The following is a 21,146-nucleotide window of genomic DNA, read 5'->3' on the forward strand; positions in this document are numbered from 1 at the left end:
AATATGCGTAAAGTCTGAAAAATGATCATGTTAAACAAAATACTCATATTCTAACCCTATAATTTAATATTCTTCCTATTTTTAACCTTGTAATATACGCGAAATCCAAAAAAGTGATATAGAAGAATAATTTATTTATGATTTTTTGCAAAAAAAAAAAAAAAAAAATACTTAGAAGGTTAAAATATGTCTTTACAAAAAAATATTGATTTTTTCAACAGCGGACGAATTAATTATAAATTTTCGTTCCCCATAATTATGAATTTCTTAAATAATTCATAATTAATTTGTCCCGCATTTAAAAACTTTAAAATTTCATGGTAAAGGTTTTTTTGATGTTCAAACCATGTCTAAAAAACAAGGGAATGAAATTTGATCCTTGAGTATATGCTTACTCGGAACAAATGGCTATTTTGCATGTTTTGATTGAAAAATAAAAATAAATCAAGGCATAATCAATCCCTCCTTCAAAATACGATATGCCATAATCACTTTCATCATCATAATAATCATACTCATCTACATCACAATCATAATATTTTTGAGTCATAAGAATCCAAGATATCCAAGCAATCGTCCAATATCTCATAATATCGAAGAACTTGAGGCCCCAAAACCATAACTAGTAATATTTCAAGGCCTATCGTTATGAAATGGATGTAATTAAACAATGCAACATTCCTTCTCTTGTGGATGACTAGTCATATGCTACAATATCTTTTCAAAAGAAATTGTGTTGTAAAAGTTAAGGACATCAATTAAAAATTTTATAATCATGACAAACCATAGGGAGATCTTCTTGTGTGAGAAATATCTCATGATAGATTATGCAAATGATTAAGTTGAAGCTTCGCATCAACAACTGCAAACCCACACAACGTCTTTGTATCTCTGCGAATGAATTTCTTATCAAAAGTTTCAAGCTCCTACAGTGGTAGCAATCAAATGTAAATTAGACTCAATAATCAACTCTTATTGACAAAGAAAGTTATATTAGCACAACAAAATTTAGAGGCAGAGAAATGATTTTTTTTTTTCTTTAAGAATGAGGCAGAGAAATGACAAATAATAATTGTCTCAAGTTTAAAAAAAAAAATTTCTCTATAACTAATTTTTTTATAATTTAACTTTATAATTTTTAAATTGGAGGAATGAAAAATAAAAAAGAAAAGAAATTTATGTACAAAATTTCAAATTAGAGTTGAAATTACTATTCAAAACCAAATAAGAACGTCCAATATCTGGGTGGAATCAAGAATAACCAACGATCAAACCTAACATAAAATGATTTCTTACATATTCACGCATTCATATGTTTGATCTCAACATAAACTCGTGGAATTTGCCTTTATATAAAACCGGATCTAAAACAAAAAATTGAAATGCACACTATCGATTCAAAATTAGACCAACAAAATTACAAATTTAACCAAAGAATTACTCCTTTTAAATTTATCATAATTTTTAAAACACTCTCAGCAAAAGATGAAAAACATAATAAATAATATCCAATAAATAAATTATATAAAATCTTACTCATTAGAATAAAATCAAATAATTGACAATAAAATATAATATATTTATTATATTAATTTAATAATCATTAAAAATTAAAAGAAAATTATGTTTCTTCCAAGCTTACCTTTTCTCCATATTTAATCAAAGAAATCACACCCGTCACAGATTTGTTGTGGACATTGCAAAACTAAGTGTGTAGCAACAAATCATAATCGATAATGTGTAGAAGTCCAAAACAAAATCATTGATTTGAATTCGATCAAGAAGGGAAGGATATCCCATCGATCTGGGTTTCTTGCCTCACCGTAGATCTGGTAAAAAAAAACACAAGATTAAACAAGAGAAAAGAACTAATCAATAAAAAAATCGATATATGACAAAATAAGATAAAATATATAGACCGAACACAAACATACATATAATTGATTTGACTAAAATGATATCACAAATGATATATCCCCCCTTACATATCATAACCACTTCAACCGTACAGGTAGATACGTATGAACTTGTATTATATATAGATGAGTGATAGAAAGATATTAAAAACACATTTATAAAGAGCTCACATGAAGACTTGTTGATGTAATTAGGTTAAGTTTCATTGATGGGCTTTACTAGTCTAAGAAGTATATATGATATATGGACTCCTTCATATCTTGTTTAGACAAGGCCCACCTTTTTAATTACATCTCCAATGTAACATCCCCAAAATTTCTTATTATTGTATTTAAGTACTATTATAATATTAGTAATAAATTTGTATTATTTGAAGGGTAATATTTTACTATTAGTATTTATCAATATCTCATATTCATTAATATTTTAAAGGATTATTGATAAGATCATTGCTGAGGTTAGACATAGGAGTACTCTATCCAAAGGTTGTATGTCCTCTATTATGGAGGATTTTGTGGTTCTTTTTTTTTTTTTTTTTTTGCAATGTATTGGAAGCCTTCTCGTATGGGGTGGATAAAGGTCAATATCGATTGATCTTTAATTTGTTTTGCTAATGTTGCAGATATAAGGGCAACCTTTAGGCTGTGTTTGGATCTAGAGAAAGATTAAAGAAAGATAGAAGAAGGTAAGAAAGTGTGTGGAAAGATTAGTTTTCCACCCTTTGGCAACAACTCAAAAAGAAGAGGAAAAAAAGTTTTGAGGTGGGACCCACACTCAAAACCTTTCCTCACTATTTTGGACAGAAAGATGAAGAAACACCAACTTTTTGAAAGAAAAGTCAAAAATACCCTTGCTATAATAATTATATTACTTTGTTGAACAACCATTGTAAGACAAGTTGTGATTCTGAATTGTTTAGCGTGATGTTTTGAACAAAAAATTTAACAAATATTAGGTAAATTAAAAATTATTAATAAAATATATTTAAATGTGTAGATAGTATAATTAATTTAAAATAAACACATTTAGTTAGAACCTTTTAAGGTTATAATCGTCATTTTGCAAATATACATATCTTTCTTTCCTCTCACAACCTATTCACTTTCTTTTATACCAAACAACTCAAATAATCATCTCACTTTCTTCAACCATTCTTTCCTTCTACTATCTATCCTTTCACTTTCTTTCCTTTTAACTTTCTTCGCTAAACCAAACATAATGATTTAGTCGCTGAGTACTTTGCTATGATTTTGTTTTTGAAAAAGGCTCTAGAAATGGACTGGTTTAGCTTGTGGGTGGAAAGTGATTCTCAGGTTGGTGTCTCCATGGAACAACTCAACACAAAGCTAGTACCAGAGGAGAAATGAGCACATAGCTGAATTTTCACAGATAAGTGTATGCGCGGAGCGTATGGTCTGTGTAAAAGTGAGTTGAACTCTTTGTCCAATGCGTATGGAGCACATAATTTTATTTTTTATTTTTTTAATAATTAAAAAATAAAAAAATTACACACGTGGCGTCCACATCAACATTGACTTGGTCAAAATTAGTCTTAAGAGCCAAAACTGCAAAAAGGGCAGTACTTAGGGGGCTGGATTGTATTTTATTTTGTTAGGAGGCCAAAATCACAACTTTCTGATACTTAAGGGACAAACTGCTATTAAGCCTAAATAAAAATGTATAAAGATTTTTATTAAAAAAATTTTAAAAAAAATGTTTTAAAAAAGGACAATTGTCAAAAAAAACAAAAAGGGAAGGGGTATAATTTTTACTTTGTTGTCTCGGGAACATAGGACAGTTGGTAGGACAATACATTATTATATGCAGGGGCCGGCGTTCGAACCCCGGACACCCTACTTATTCACCTTATAAGGTGAATTCTAGCACTAGATTACCTGACAAAAAAAATAATAATAATTTTTACTTTGTTATTGGTTATCTTAAGTCTATTGTGGATTAATTGCATATAGAAAGTAAGCCATCCTTCATATTTCTCATATAACCCTTCATATTGAGTTCCCTCTTTTTGTTGTTGAAACGATAACGAGGTGGAACAGTGATAATATCATCGAGTCAACAACATTATGAAGCACTTTATAGCAGTTCTTCAGATTGCTCTCTCTCAGTTGTGTGCAGTTTTCTACCACATGATCCATGTAGTTCTTTGTTATCAACTCTTTGAAATCAGATAGAGTTCTTCGTTATCAACTCATGTATGTGACAAGTTCAACACCTCCAGTTTGGGAACTTCAAAGTTCAATCCATGCAGTTTCACTTTTGCGCCACTATAGTGACTAGCTCTAGTGATTTTCTGCCAATTCAGACTCTTTCAGAATTTCTGGTAAGCGATGATGTTTCATCCAATGCGCGATGAAGACCTCTAATGCGAGATTTAGATAAATTTAAACTCGCCAAAAACAAGAGAAAAAATGCTGTACAAAATATTAACATGATACAATATTTAGATGACAATGGAACACATTGTTTCTAGAGACGAGCACAACAATCAAGAATCTCAATGCTTTGATGGACAATGTAAACTGTAAAGAGAACTTTTGCCGCAGAAGTGCTTGGGACAAGATTAATATGTGATTTGCCCAAAATAACTCAAAAGTGAGCCCGAAATGAGAATATTATTATGTACAAGGACCTCAAGAGTGATGCTCCGGTCAGGTAATGAGCCGACTCTCTGTTGCTTCTTCCATTGCAAATTAGGCCCTGCTGATTGGACAAACAACTTAATTAAGCTTATCAAATAAGTGCTTATTTATTAGCTATATCTATAGCAAAGGATAATATGTCAAACTGTTTTCATATATGTTTTTGTATGAGCTATAAATAGTTTCCATAAACTGCATTACTTTGGAAGTGTGTATGTTTCTACCATATCAGGTATCCACATGACCTGTTTGATAGAATTTGGGAGTCGGATTCTGTTAAGAAAGCAATTTACCTCGTCGATTTTGCTGATGGAACTGAGAAAATTGCGACCAATGTATCCATTGATGTTAACGGAGACGAAATGCCACCAGTGAAAGTAATGCAGACAGCTGTAGTAGGTACGAGTGGATTTCTAAAATACCGGTTGAACTTAGATGGTTTTCCTGCTGTTGGATGTGCATTCAGCTATCTTGCAGAGATAGAAGATTTTCTGCAAAATGAATCTCGAAAATTCAGGCTAGTACTTCCGGGCCAGCCTAGTGTTAGTAAAGCCATTGTAAATATCAAAGAGATTGCTCGAGGAAAATATCGTATGTATCAACCAGGATTTATGTATGCATCCCTACCGTTTTTGTATGAGCCTAGTATTAGTATTATGAATGCATGCCTACCTTTCGCAGTCATCTTGAGAACAATCAGTTGACAGGTGTGCTCCCAGCGACTCTCGGGAACCTTCCGAATTTGAAGGAATTGTAAGATATCTCAATTGTACATGAATTGCTTTATCAAATTGTAAATCGGCATATTTTGATACATCTAAATATCACTTATACATCATCATAGAAATATCGTATGTGCGTGTGCGTGCACACAAATATTAGTAGAGTTATCATGCTAATTACTCATTTGTTTTGATATTAGATTATATGCTTATAACCGATGCAGGTATGTCGAGAACAATATGTTATCGGGAACTGTATCGTCAGAACTTTTGAGCAAAGATTTGATTATTAAGTGAGCACTGTTTTAACTATAAAATTGTATTTTACCAAATTTAGTTTGTACATTATGGTAGAGTACTTATATAACAGATCTATACAATTGCAACAAGAATCAGTTATTGATCTTAACTATCCTAACAAACTCCATAACAGAAAACAGTTAGTTAGTTAGTCACTTTAGAATGAGACCTTCTGCCCATGCCGATTACGGCTTCAAGCGAAATCTAACTGCAACCGCGAAATCTAAACTGAGCTGAAAAAATTGCAGAGTTGCAGCTCAAAGCCTCTACAATCCCATGATCAGACCGCACAAAAAACGCAGAAATGCAAAGCCATTTATGTTTGAGTGGATTGGTTTTAACAGGATTGATTCTATAAAATTGATTTGAGATAAAAGTGAGTTGAATATAAAATAATTTATGTAAAAATGGATTTTACGATAGATTTAAGGCTAAAATCAATTGTACAAGTCAAAAGTTATATATTGCTTAAAAAAAGTCAAAAGTTATATACTGCTAAAAAAAAAAGGTCAAAAGTTATAAATTCTAACTTAAGTATTATAGACTTTTCGTTGAAAAAAAAAAGTTTAATCATCCATACAAGATAAAATCAATTCTACGACTTCTATAGTCATTTCTAAACCTAAAAAAATTGAAACCAATCATATATTTTAGGGTCATCTCACTAATCTTCAAAAGTAAGTGAGACCTAAATCAAATTTTGTTATATAAAGACTTTTTTGTTTACATATGAGGCGTTTTTACTTATAAAATGTAATGAAAATATTTTTTTTTTTGGAAGACTTAAAAAGAGTGTTTTAGCGGCTTTACCTTGATCCCGACATACTTAAACAATTTATATAGTTTAATAAATTAAAAAAAAAAAGTAAATTCATAAGAAAGGGAGAGTGTAATTCAAACAACTTTGAGGGAGGGGAATGTAATTCAAACAACTTTCAGGGAAAGAAGTGTAATTTACATCTTCCGGTCACTATTATAAGCAAAAATCAACATTTTAAATTCATTTATTAAATGATGTATGTGATTTATAATAAAGACTATATATATGATTTAATAAATAAATCTAAAATGTTAATTTTTGCTTATAATACTGACCAGATGATATACTAATTAAAAAAAGTTAAAAGCATTGCAAAATATATTCTGCATGAATAAAGTTGCTTTTTCTTTTGCTAAGTTTATTTTTTCCTTTCTACCTAAAAAATTATAGAATCTTTGTCATTTTCTCATTTATTTCAACCTTGATGAAAACATGACTTTGTTTCATTGCATGACATCTCAAGTTAAATGCTCTGCCACCTTCCCATGGGTCTACCCAATCATCCTATTCTACCCTACGTGCCTCCCTCCCAACTGCAAATTCTTTTTAGAAACACTAAAGTCTATAATTATTGAACTTTTTATTATTTTAGATATTTTTCTCTTTGCAATAAATTGTTAAAGATAATTTTGGCAACTATTTCAAACTTTGAAAATGATAAATAAAAAAATATAAAATATAAAATAACAATTAAAAAAGAATAGAGAAAGTATTACACTCAATAAATTGAACAAATAAAATTCTTTTTTTTTTGTCTAAAAAAAAAAATTCTTTTTTTGTTGTTGTTGATGTTTATTTTAAGGCAATTCCATTTACAAAGGGAGACAAGTCTTGGGGAACAATGTTAGGTTTCACGTGAATAAAATAAAGACAAAGAACCCTACCAACTAAGAGGTACTTTCATTCTTTATCAAGAAAACGGTACCTTTTTTGTACAAAGTAAACTGTACTTTAATTTGATCAAATAGTTAGACTTAATCACTAATTAATAAACGTTTGTTTTAGGGGAGTTAATAAACGTTTGTTAAAAATTGTCAAAGAAGCTAATAAATGAACTAGAATTAAAATTGTCAAAGAGGTACATTAGAAATACCAAATTTTTGCCAAAAAGAAAATCCCAATTTGTTTTATTTTTACTGTAGTTTACCAATGACCCTTTATTACAAGAACTAGGAGGTTAAAAAAGTTTATATTTTAATACTCCCTCCGTCTCTATATATAAGACTCTTTTGCCAAAATCACGGGAATTAAGATAGTGGATATTTATATTAAAGTTGTTTGTAATCACTATTATTTTTACAATTTTATTCTTTAAGAAAGAAGGTTAGTTTATGTTTTCAACATGTTATTTATTGTTGATTGAAGAAAAAGATGTATAATAAATAGGGGCGTGTATGTAAAGAAATAATTAATTTAGTTGGAAATAACAAAGGGGTCTTATAAAAAGGGACAAAAAAAATTCTCAAAAAGGTCTTATAATTAGGGACGGAGAGAGTAACAGTAATTGCATTCAAACATTAATTTGAAAAGAGAGGTTTAGAATAGAAATATTTAAAAACTAAGGTTAAAGTTAGAGTGAGTTTATCTCAATTGGTAGCGACACATATTATATAAGTGGGGTATCATAGTTCAAACATTAAATTCTTTAATTATTTATTTTAAGAGGTGAATTTCTAGCCGTCAAACTATTTGATAAAAATAAGTTAAATAAGTTTTTTGTCACTATGTATATCTTAAATTTCATTTTAATTCCTTTAAAAAATTTCAGCAAATTTTGGTTCTTCAATTTTTTCGTTAGTACTTTTGGTCCTTATCTACAAATAAGTATTTTATTTTTTTAAAATTTTGAATGACTCTTTGCATACATAATAAATTATAGAAATCTTTATTTTTTTTCAAGTTAAAAATTAAATAAAATTTTTAAAGTTTTTAGCACTTAAAAAATTATATTTATTTTAGTTTTTGTTAAAAAATTCTAAATTTTTATGGGAGAGATTGTAATAATATTTTAAATATTTTTATAAAAATTCATTTAAAAATATGAAAGTTACCTATAAGTTACTTTAAAAGTAGATATCAAAAGTTGTAATGAAGAGCAAGAACTAAAACTTTGTGATGTATTTTTTAGAACTAAAAACTAAATTTAAAATATTTGTAGAATTAAAACTAATGTCATTGTCTCGACCACTAAAATGACTAAAAAAACCTTTTTGATTATTCTTTACAAAAATAAAATAACATTCATTTAAATTCATAAAGTATATCAAATACATCTATTTGCTATCATTAAGAATGTAAACGATCCTCTAAAAAGAAAACTTAAAAGATGAATATGGAACAAACTCACATGACCCAAATTAATTGTATACAAAGTATACTATGTTTCATGATTTTTTTTTGGGTGGGAGGATCATAGGAAAATCTTCTGGATTAGTTGGAATTATATTTGCGTTCGTAAGAAGGAAGGAGATTTGGGGGTGAGAAGAATGAGAGAGTTTAATTTGGCTCTATTAGAGAAATGGTGTTGAAAAATGTTAGTAGATAGAAATGGTTTGTGGTATAGAGTGTTGGTGACTCGTTATGATGAGGACGATGGTGTTTTGAATGAAGGAGGGTGGCGGGCTTCAGGTTGGTAGTGTGAGCTCGTGCGCGTGTGTGATGGTGGTGGGGGAGTGGGAGGAGAGTGGTTTAGCGACTGTGTTACAAAAGTGGTGGGGAATGGGAGGAATACTTATTTTTGGACTGATCCGTGGTTAGGTGGTATCGCTTTATCGATGCGGTCTAGATGCTTGTACGATTTAAGTGTCAATAAAACACTGCACGGTGGAGGATATGTATGTGTTGGGGTGGGAGGAGGGTGGTGAGGCGTGGCAATGGCGGAGGAGATTATGGGATTGGGAGAAGGAGTTAGTTGGGGAGTGTCGGGCAATGCTTGCTAACGTTACTTTGCAGGTCACAAAGTTCGATGAATGGAGATGGCGACTTGACAATTCAACAAAATATTATGTTCGTTCTGTTTATGATTTGTTGACTTCAGGTGGTAATTCTATTGTGGATGAGGCCTCAACTTTAGTGTGGCACAAACAAATCAAATGCGGTTTCAGTTTCGGTTGGTTCGGTTTGTGGTTTTTCTATTGGATTGGTTTGGTTTTGAACACCCCTACCCTAATCCACGCACGAACATGCTGCCATAAGTCTCTGAATATAGGGCATGTCCCGCTAAAAGGTTTCTATTCTTGCTTGGAGGCTACTTCGCAATCGGTTGCTAACAAAGACAAATTTGGCGGCTCGTGGTATATTGGCTCAAGATGTGCATCTTTGTGTTTCTAGTTGTGGGGAAGTGGAGACAACTCAACACTTATTTGTTTTCTACCCTATATTCAGAGACTTATGGCAGCATGTTCGTGCGTGGATTAGGGTAGGGGTGTTCTAAACCAAACCAATCCAATAGAAAAACCGCAAACCGAACCAACCCAAATTGAAACCGCAAAAAACCACATTTGATTTGGAAGTATTCGGATCACTTTTTCCCTCAACCTTATGGTTTGATTTGGTTTGCGGTTTTCATTTTATCAACCAAACCAAACCGCAACATAATAAAAACACAAATTAAATTTATGTAACCTAGACCAATACTCATAGAAACTCAATGAAAATTTTATAAAATGACATATTTTTTCTCTTGTTAAGTTTCTTCTTTGATTTTTATGTCAAAAAATGTATTTATATGCCACTTGAACTTTTAGAGAATGATAAAATCTTAGTATTTTAATTTGTGTCCACATTTTTAATTTGGTTTATGTTGTTTTGTGAAAATGAAAATGTAATGTGGAATGAAATTATAAACACTGTCGATAACATAGTTGAAAATATGTTGTGTTTTACCTTTTTAACTTAATTTTAATGTTGGAAACAAAAAAAATTGTATTGTCTCAAAAAAACTGCACCAACCGATCTAACGCAAACCACATTGGTTTGGTTTGGTTCAAACTATATTTTAAAAGTCAACTGAACCAAAACAAACCGCATGTTTTATTTACCTTGCGATTCATATGACTTTTAGTCTGAAAACCGAACCAAATTGCACCGCGAACACCCTAGATTGGGGTTAGTGGGGTTGATCCCTTTGACACTAACGATAACTTTGTTCAGTTTTCTTACTTGGTAGGATCTGCAACAAAAAACCGTTCTTTTATGCAACTTTTATGGTTAGCTTGTGTGTTGGTGTTGTGGACTGAACGTAATAATAAGCATTTCAACAATACAGAAAGTTCTATTCACCAATTGGTTGAAAAGGTTCAAATTCGTTCATATTGGTGGATGAAGGCAGCTAACGTTGTTCTTGTGTCTGGGGTTCACAATTGGTTTGCTTGCCCTTTACTGTGTTTGGGTATAGGTTAGTTGTTTCTTGTTCTTTTGCTCTGTGTCTTTTGACTGAACTCTGTTGTAATCATGGTTGTTCCTCTCTAGCACTCCTTGTGCGGAAGGAACGAAGCCTTTGTTGTTAATATAAGTTTCATTTTTGCCTCTTCAAAAAAAAAAATGTATACAAGTATACAATGATAAAATGTCTACAAATAAATATGATAAAATCAGAGTGACCGTAATACACATGTCTCCAGATTTATAACAAATGTCTTGTTAATCGGTGCCTCCAAAGACATTAATTAACAAACTAAAAGTAGAAAGAAAGATAAACTTTTGCATTAAAAAGAACACCTTTTCAACTTTAAAAAGTTGAATAGCCAATTTCCAAAAAAATATTTTCTTTTATAATTTCTTAACAAGTGTCCCTCATATCAATTTATTGATCTGAAACCACCTTACTAAGGAAGAAAATAAAGAGTCTATTAATAGTGTACCTCGTATCCATTTATTTATTTAGGTAAAATTGCAGTTTTACGTTTAGTTTCTTAACTTAATTTAAAATAATAATTTGGTCATTTATCTTCTTTTTTTGACAGAAATGTCATTTATCTTTTTGAATTTCAATTTTATCCTTTTAATCCATTTTCATATAAATTTTTAAGTTTATTCTAAAATTAATTTTGTCATTTATTTATTTGTGTGTGTTCTTTTTTCTTAAAAAAAAAAATTGGACAGAATTTTCTTCAACTTTGACTAGTTACACTTTTTACAATCTCTCTTTCATAACCTCTGTCTGTGTCTTTTCATTTTCATTTTAATTTTTTTTCTGTCTTTTTTTGTTCCCTTCACCGGAGCTTCCTTTCCTCACCGGAATTCTTCCTATTCCCACCCCCTTTCCTCACCAACCCACACCCAACAACCCTTTAGCAATACCCGGTTCAAAATTCATCTTTTTCACCAATCCAAGTCAATTTCATGAACTGGGTTTGACTTGGAATCATCAACAAAGTTTCTCAAGTTTTGATTTTTCCAAAAAAGAGTGATTTTTCAACGTTTCATTGTGTTCTAGAGAGAGAAAAAAAGTGGGTTTTGATTTTTAGAGAGAGAGAGAGAGAGGTTTTGGTTGAATGGTTGTGCAGAGAAGAAGAAGTGGTTGGAGTTGTTGTTTATGATGACCGGAGGTCCGGTTAGGGATCGGAGACGGTGGCGGTGTTTCGGTGAAGATTTTGCATTGAATGGCAGATCTTGTTAACTTAGGGAATGCTGCTGATCGTAACATTGAGCAAGTAAGTTTTTCTTTTCTCTCTCTAAATGGTTATTTTGTTTTTTTCCGTAGACGAAGTGACAATTACCACCTAAAACTCACACAACTACGAGGTCTTAGGTTTGAACCTGGGTGATGGTGACAGGGTTCAATCTATCAATACCAGCGTTGTCAGTTGAGTTAGGTCTTACAGACCCTTTAGAAAGGTTATTAGTTTGGAGTAAGTAGTTATTTTGGTTTGTGAATATGTCAGACGCTAATGCTATAGTCGAGTGTAGCAAAGTCGGCTTTTCTAGTCGAGCTAGGCGCTAGGGACTCTTGTTATTAGTTTGCAGTCATTTGGGTGCTTGAATTTCTGAAAGTATAGTCCTTGGATTTACCAAAATATATTTGGATGTGTCTTTTGTTAGTTATATTGATATTGATTATCAAATGTGTTTTTCGTTTCTCAAAAAGGTTGTTGGTTCGGAGTAAAGAGTCATTTCAGTCCTTGAATGTGTTAGACGCCAATGCTATAAACCTCAAATTTAGCAAACTTATAAAAAAACATATTTGAATGTGTGTATAGTTTGATGTCTTTTCCGTTAATTAGTTTTGTCATTGATTGTTGTCTTCAACTAGTTTTGGCGTTAACCCTCGGAAGGGGCCCAATAATTTGGAGTTCGACCGAGAGGTAAGTAAAGTCATTCAGGAATCGAACTCGGGTTTAATTAGTTGGTTTAACCCATCAAATCACTATCAGAAGATATAGTTCATGTTTGAATAAACAGCTTAATTTGCATCTTATAGTATAAGTGCTTATTATAAGCTGTTTTCATGAGTTCCCCAAAGTCTCGCAAGTGCTTATGCTAGTAGATAAGCTCAAATAAGTCAATCCAAATAGGCCCATACTCTGATGTTTTTGTAATTGTAATTTAATACATTCAAAGAATTCTGTGGAGAAAAGTACAGGGAGGGACTATAGTGACAGTGCCTCACACATTTAGGTGTGTAAGTTACCAATTTGTGTCCAAATAGGAATTTTTGTTTCAGTTTTTGTAGTTATACGCGAATGGTTGATGTTTTTTGTTGGCTATGAATGTTTTGATTATGTATGTGTGTGTGTGTTGCTTGTTTGGAATAATACATGGGGGCTTTGAAGGATAGAAGAACAGTGTTGTTACATAGCGGCTATAGCTTAGTAGAATTTATTAAGTCATTATTGCTTCGTGATATTTTATTTAGTACAAAAAGTTGTCAAATAGCGACTATAGCACTATCATGTAGTGGAATTTGAACAAACCGGTATTATTTGCCATTGACAGGACTGTAGGATAGTACGGAGGAGCACAAATGAAGAGTGTTCCTATTTTTTGTTTTTTGTTTTATTAAGTAAAGAGATACTGGCATGTATGTTTGTGTTTGAATGGAAAGCAGATAGGTGTATTTGAGTAGCATGGTTTTAAATTATGAAGCACGAACACGTAGTACATGTACGGGTGTGATACGACACGGTTACGGAAATAGATGTCTTTTGATGCCATATCATAATGTTCAAATTATAATGATAAAATTCGAAGTTGCCACACTTGAGAGTCAATGTATACCGGTGAAACTCAGACTTGTAAACTCTACTCGTAAAGTCATAGAGTCTCTAATACAAAATAATGTTATGAAGCTTACCATACTGTACTTACATATACACGATTCAAAATGATGAACAACTACATAAATTACAAGTTAAGTTCACAAATCATGACAGGTTCAAAAGTAATGAATTAGTTGACAAATCATAAGGGTGAAATTTATCAAAAAGTGAAGAATGGTGGGACTGAGTTCCCCTTCCCCTCATTTGAGCTGGTTTCAACTTCGTAAAGCTAGGACACTGTAATCGGAATCTGTTATAGGATACTGTAATGGGATAATGATACTGTAGGATAATGTTTATTGATGAAGTACAATACCAACGCTAGGTTACAAACAAGACATAATTGATGACTGTCAGAAATGTACAAATAACTGCTGGAAATTAAACAATCCTCTGAGATTTAGAGAGCCTCCTCGTCTCTCCTAATCCAACCAACATAGTAAAACAACTGAATAATACTAAATGTCCATCCTTATTCTATTTAATACATGTAAATAAACTATGTTGGACCTGCTAACAACTCATTCAATCATCCTCAAATTCAAACTAATGATTCTATGCAAGTCACCAACTCTTCTCGAGTTTATACAGAAACAGTTTTGTAAGTAAGTTAACTCAATTTTGATATCTGGAGTTTTAAACTCGTGACTCTGAGCTAACTAGAGTTTGAGAACAATGATAAAACGTTTTGGTGCTGAATTTTATTGTTATCTTGGGTTGTTTCAAACGGGATACTTAACTTTACATCAATGTTATTGTATTCACTTTTGGCAAATTGAATTCCCTATAACCATGGTAGACAAACTCGCGATCTGGACCGTAGAATCGTACGGTTCCACGATCTTGCCTGACCTCTTCGTGCTCATAGGTGGCCGGAATCGGAAAATGGTAAGAACGGCTTGGATCGCCGCGCAAAGACGTGGACGCGGTGGTAACGTAGATCCAGCCGAGTTAGGGTGGAAAACCGGGTTCGCAGGTCGTTTTGCGGCCCGGGTAGTGTTTCGTTTGCCAAAAATCCGGGTTTATCGGGTCGGGTTCGTGGCCCGGTTCGCCAAAACGCATTTCCCTAATCAGAAAGTAAAAAAAAAAACGTTTTTCACCCTTCTTAATCTCTTAAACGGTCTCAAATCTTATCATTGAACCCATTGATTATTGAAGATCTTCCCAATACAGCCACTATCAATAATTAGGGAAATTTTCAATAAACCCATAAATCATGGAACCTTACCAATGCAATTTCCATATTCATAGCACTCAACTTCCTCTCTTACGTTACTATTTAATCAGTCTTCTACCTATTACTTCAACATGAATTGTTTGGAAATTATTAACCATTAAGATAATTATGATTAAGTTTTATTGTTGTTATGGAGTTGTATGAGTACTGTTTTGAAGTTTTTAAGTGTTTTTTTTTTCTTTTTCTATTAATGAATTTGAGTTTTATTTAAAGTTTTTTTTCTATTAAATTATGTTGCTTCATGTGAGTATGTATGAATTTATATGCAATATATATGAATTTCTAAATTTGGTAGGATCTTACGATCCGTGTTACGATCCCCCGATTCACGATCTTATGGGTCCTACCCGATCTTACTTAGGATCTCGAGTTTGTCTACCTTGCCTGTAACTGAAGAAATGATTGTGCTAACCGGACCTTTTATCACCTAGTTCTAAGTTGAAGTTAAATAATATAATTATCTAGTCAAATTGAGTCAGACATGTTTGTTTACATGAAATATCTGTAGTCAGTACAACATTTCCGACCTTTAGATTAGGTCACAGTATTAAGAAGGGACACATACTTTTCATGGAGATTGAATCAACGTTGTAATTTACTGGATTGTTTATGGAATTTCACAACATTTACAATATATATAAAAGGGCTTCTTAAACACTTCCTTTTCTTCATTCCTCCGCCCTAATTAATGTCTATCTTACATTAACTCTGCTCTATTATTTTGTTCCTTTTTTCTGGTTTATAATACTATTTTTTCATCCTGCAGGCACTGATTGCTTTGAAAAAGGGTGCTCAACTTCTTAAATATGGTCGTAAGGGAAAGCCAAAATTTTGTCCATTTAGACTCTCTCCTGTGAGTTAAATGAAAGCTTTTCTAATAATTTGTTTTTGGATTCTCTATTTTGTTTCCTTTCGAACATACTGATTGTGTTTCATTAATACTCTAGGAAAGATAGGTTCTTTTGATGTTCTCTGATGTTATAATTATTTGAGTAATATAGTACGCAGATTCTTTTAATTTGTGTTTTAAATATTATATTCCCTGCATACAATAATCTTTAATCTACAACGGCAGGATGGATCATCTTTAATCTGGATTTCAAGTGGCGGTGAAAAAAAACTGAAGTTATCTTCTGTCTCAAGAATCATTCCTGGACAAAGAACTGTAAGATTTCTGTACTTATATATAGTTAATATCATACCATGCATAGACTTCTTTGTAATTAATGAAGTGATTAGATCAATTGTTCCATAAGCTTATACTCCTCTTTTTTCTATTTTAAATTTGTTAATCTTAATGCAGGCTGTTTTCCAACGGTACCTGCGTCCTGAAAAGGATTATGTGTCTTTTTCACTTATTTATAATAACGGAAAGCGGTCCCTTGATTTGGTTAGTGACAGTTTATGTGACTCCATGGTTAACTCATTATTTTTTATTTTTTTTAAAGAACTACATCATTATTGTTGTTTTTTCATTTTCTGTATTTTCCATTATAATAATTTCTGTGTTGTTTTCAGATTTGCAAAGATAAAGTTGAGGCAGATGTGTGGATTTCTGGTCTCAAAAAACTGATATCCTCAGGTCAAGGTGGTCGGTCCAAAATTGATGGATGGAGTGATGGTGGCCTCAATCTTGATGTAAATACACACCAACTTGTTAAAATTCATTTTTAGTAGTGTACCTTGTCATGTTTTTTCTACTTATCTATGATCTCAATCTTGATGTAAAGTTTGCTTATAATCCATTTTTTCTCAATTAATTTCAGGATAGCAAAGATTTAACATCCAATAGTCCAAGTGGAAGTTCAGCTAGTGCGTCACTAGACATCAGTTCTCCTGACATTTCTGTGAGTCTTCCAAGCACATCACCGAACTCCTATCGGCCTGACAATACCTTGAATTCCGAAAGATCACATGCACGATCAGAGTCAACAAATATGCAAATAAAAGGATCTGGTACTGATACTGTTCGTGTTAGTGTTTCAAGTGCTACATCTAGTCATGGATCAGCACCAGATGACTACGACGCTCTTGCGGATGTGTATATATGGGGGGAAATTATCTGCGAAAACATCAAAGTTGGTGCAGATAAAAGTGTCCATTTCTGCCCAAGGGCAGATGTTCTTCTCCCGAGACCACTGGAATCAAATGTAGTTTTAGACGTACAACATATAGCATGTGGTGTTAGACATGCTTCGTTAGTCACTAGGCAAGGTGAAGTTTTTACGTGGGGCGAGGAATCAGGAGGACGTCTTGGCCATGGTGTTGGGAAGAATGTGGTTCAACCGCGTCTAGTTGAAGCGTTGACTTCTACAACTGTTGACTTTGTTGCATGTGGGGAGTTTCATTCCTGTGCTGTTACGATGACCGGGGAACTATATACATGGGGTGATGGTACTCATAATGCTGGGTTGCTTGGTCATGGCTCTAATGCTAGTCATTGGATACCGAAGAGAATTGGAGGTCCGTTAGATGGGCTTCAAGTTTCCTTTGTTGCTTGCGGTCCATGGCACACAGCCTTGATTACTTCAACTGGGAAGCTGTTTACATTCGGCGATGGAACTTTCGGTGTCTTGGGACACGGAGATAGGGAAAATGTTTCATATCCTAGAGAAGTGGACTCATTATTAGGGTTGAGAACAATAGCCGTTGCATGTGGAGTGTGGCATACTGCAGCTGTTGTAGAGGTTATCGCAACACAATCTATTGCTAGTTTATCATCAGGTAAATTGTTTACTTGGGGAGACGGAGACAAAAATCGCCTCGGGCATGGGGACAAGGAGTCACGGCTTAATCCAACTTGCGTGCCTGCAATTATTGATTACGATTTTAAAAAAATTGCTTGTGGACACAGTTTGACAGTAGGACTGACAACAACCGGTCGTGTTTTTACCATGGGAAGTACTGTTTACGGTCAGCTCGGGAATCCTCAGTCCGATGGAAAGCTTCCGTGCTTGGTTGGTGATAAGATTGCGTTGGAATCCGTTGAAGAAATTTCTTGTGGTGCATATCATGTGGCTGTTTTAACATCCAAAAATGAAGTTTATACTTGGGGTAAAGGTTCAAATGGGAGATTAGGTCATGGAGATCTTGAAGATAGAAAAACGCCAACTTTGGTTGAAGCGTTGAAGGATCGACATGTGAAATATATTGCATGTGCTTCAAATTACTCTGCCGCCATTTGCCTTCATAAGTGGGTCTCTGGTGCTGAGCAGTCTCAGTGTTCTACTTGTAGGCAAGCATTCGGTTTCACTCGAAAGCGGCACAATTGTTATAATTGTGGGCTTGTGCACTGCCATTCATGCAGTTCAAAGAAAGCATTAAGAGCAGCACTTGCTCCCAATCCTGACAAGCACTACCGTGTGTGTGATTCTTGTTACGCCAAATTGAGCAAGGTTGCAGAAGCTAACAATAGTAATCGGAGGAATGCTTTGCCGCGTCTTTCGGGTGAAAACAAGGACAGGTTAGACAAGTCTGAGCTAAGAGTGTCCAAGGCTCTTATTCCTTCAAACATGGATTTGATAAAGCAGCTAGATAATAAGGCAGCAAAACAAGGAAAGAAATCCGATACATTCTCGCTTGCTCGCAACTCACAGACACCTTTGCTACAGCTGAAAGATGTTGTCTTCGCCACTGCTGCTGATCTGAGACGAACAACTCCAAGACCGGTGATTGCACCGTCGGGAGTAAGTACTAGATCCGCATCCCCTTTCTCTAGAAGATCAAGCCCTCCTCGTTCAGCTACGCCTATTCCAACAATGTCTGGTCTTTCGTTTTCCAAAAATATTGCTGATAGTTTGAAGAAAACAAATGAACTTTTGAATAAAGAAGTGCAGAAGTTACATGCTCAGGTACAATTTTTGTTTTCCTTTTGGTGCCACATCAAGTAGTTGAATTTCTCTTCATTAACATTGATATCTTAGTGTGCCTTGATTTGAAGATCGTGGTTAAGGATGTTCAAAATTGTGGTAAATTTTGTTCAATGGATTGTTAATGACTTGCGATACCTTACTATATTCAATAACATCCACTTAACATGATTTAATTGATATTTGAACTACATTAACCATATAAATTGTTGTTGAAGTTTGATGTCAAATTTGTGTGTCAAAATTCCATTTCTTTTATTTATGTTGTATATTCTTTCGTACTTTCTATAGTTTCAAGAAAAGTCTAATCATAGATATCGCTAGGTCGAGAGCCTGAAAAACAAATGTGAACGGCAAGAATTAGAGGTTCAAAGGTCAGCAAAAAAGACTCAAGAAGCTATAGCACTAGCTACCGAGGAGTCTACTAAATGCAAAGCTGCAAAACAAGTTATAAAGTCACTTACAGCTCAGGTTTGTTTTCTGTTCAATTTTCTTCTTTTCGAGTCTTTCAAATGGTGTATTGTGATGCAATGATTTCTTATTTGCAGCTTCATTTTAATATTTTCGTCATTTTCATTTGAATAGAATGAACATCCTAGAACCAAAAAAAATAAAAAATTTAACATCCTGATGAAACCATGTATAAAATATGGAAGTTACGTCTATATCTTTTCTATCGGTAACCAAATATTTAGAACTCAGTTCTTGAGGAATAGTGTTATCATTCATCATCTTGTTTCATAGATTTAAAACTTGATTTTCATTCGGTTTCTTTACGTTTCAGTCAGTTAACTGATATATTAAAAATTACATCATTTTATTGTTGAGACCTATGCAGACCAAGCTCTGATACCAAATTGAATAGTTTTGAATGATTAACTTGCATTACACAAAGGGGATGTAAATTGAATCAAAGGAAATTTAATCAACAATGTTAATTAGAGAGAATAATTTTAATTATGACTGTAATTAACACCCTTGTCGTATTCAGAATACATTTGTTTCGTTCTTTTTCTCTCATGCACTGTATAGTATGGCTGTTTGACACATTAACATTATTTCAGCTCAAAGATCTAGCTGAGAAGCTTCCACCTGAAGCTTATGATGCTGAGAACATTAGACCAGCTTACCTACCAAATGGTCTCGAGTCGAACGGCATCCACTATCCGGATACAAATGGGGAGCAGGACTTGAGGGCGGAATCAATCAGTGGCTCAAGTTTGGCCTCCATAGGACTTGAATCCTCTCTGTTCAACAGAACAGCCCGTGATTTGCCTGGAGCCTATGGAACTAATCTCCACCAGCAAATCCGGGGTGTCGTAACCTCTAACGGGACCAGTAATCATCCAGATGTGAAATTGCCGAGTGGGGGCAATGTGATTCAGCCAAGCAGTAGTAGCTTGTCGGATATTGTTGAAGGGAGGGATTCTGGGAATTTCCGTGATGACGAGAGTGGTGTGAAATCGACAAATGCTGCATTGGCTACTAGTAGTAATAATCAAGTTGATGCAGAATGGATTGAACAGTATGAACCTGGTGTCTATATAACACTGGTGGCCATGCATGATGGAACAAGAGATCTGAAACGAGTGCGATTTAGGTAAGAAATATTTTCCGCACGACCAAGTTATCTTTATCCATTTTGACAACTATATTTTGCTTCCCAGTAAGATGTTTAATTGTTTTGTATCAGTTGAACTTTACATCTAACATATTTGATGGTAAATGTAACTGCAGCCGGAGGAGATTTGGAGAGAACCAAGCCGAGAATTGGTGGTCAGAGAACAAAGACAAGGTATACGAAAAATACAACGTTCGTAGCGTGGACAAGTCTTCTAGCCAAGGAGCGCATAAGGCAGAGGGTGCTGGTTCTCCTGCTTCCCAAACATAGGTAAAGTAGAGGAAGGAAACTTATACATTAACCCCTTTTATCGCAACGAGGAAGTTGTAGAGAAGCACAGATTAATATGAAGAAACCTTGAATCCTTCCTCTTGCGTAATTATGTTCAAAGCTATCAAATTCGGAAGTCTGCATAAACTCGTGGAGCTTCAATTGATATTAGATTCGACCCAGACTCGGACAATTTTACTAGTTGACTTGAGTTTAACAATCATGGTTATGTCTACCTAGTTTTCTTCTCAATCTTATTTATTTTAGGCAGATGCCATTTATATATTTGTTGTAGTGCAGTGTATATAAAATAAAATAACTAGTTCACATAATTTTGGTGCAGGAACCACCCCTACTTATTTAACCTTTTTTATTTTCTCTGCCTGTACATTTTATTGCCTTATGAATGTTCTATGGATTCAAATGTATACATGATGATAGTTATATCATTCATTCAATTTTTTCCCTAAA

The 21,146-nt window shown here is 33.5% G+C and overlaps 1 protein-coding gene across 1 annotated transcript; it reads left to right on the forward strand.

Moving 5' to 3' along the window:
* The first annotated feature begins 11,553 nt into the window (after positions 1 to 11,553).
* On the forward strand, positions 11,554 to 21,146 carry LOC25496065 (PH, RCC1 and FYVE domains-containing protein 1). Its single transcript, XM_013596336.3, has 9 exons — positions 11,554 to 12,073; positions 15,682 to 15,768; positions 15,991 to 16,080; positions 16,219 to 16,305; positions 16,434 to 16,553; positions 16,682 to 18,766; positions 19,109 to 19,255; positions 19,849 to 20,384; positions 20,522 to 21,146. Exons 1-9 carry the CDS (start codon positions 12,023 to 12,025, stop codon positions 20,673 to 20,675), a joined length of 3,357 nt encoding a protein of 1,118 aa, XP_013451790.1. The 5' UTR covers positions 11,554 to 12,022; the 3' UTR covers positions 20,676 to 21,146.

Source organism: Medicago truncatula, chromosome 6, assembly GCF_003473485.1.
Source record: "Medicago truncatula cultivar Jemalong A17 chromosome 6, MtrunA17r5.0-ANR, whole genome shotgun sequence".
NCBI classification, from domain to species: Eukaryota; Viridiplantae; Streptophyta; class Magnoliopsida; order Fabales; family Fabaceae; genus Medicago; species Medicago truncatula.

Excerpts from the sequence above, each read along its gene's own strand:
- LOC25496065 (XM_013596336.3), top strand. The coding sequence starts at position 12,023 with ATGGCAGATCTTGTTAACTTAGGGAATGCTGCTGATCGTAACATTGAG. Across the intron at positions 16,554-16,681 it reads ATGGTGGCCTCAATCTTGAT|GATAGCAAAGATTTAACATC; the intron begins GTAAATACACAC and ends AATTAATTTCAG. Across the intron at positions 18,767-19,108 it reads TGCAGAAGTTACATGCTCAG|GTCGAGAGCCTGAAAAACAA; the intron begins GTACAATTTTTG and ends AGATATCGCTAG.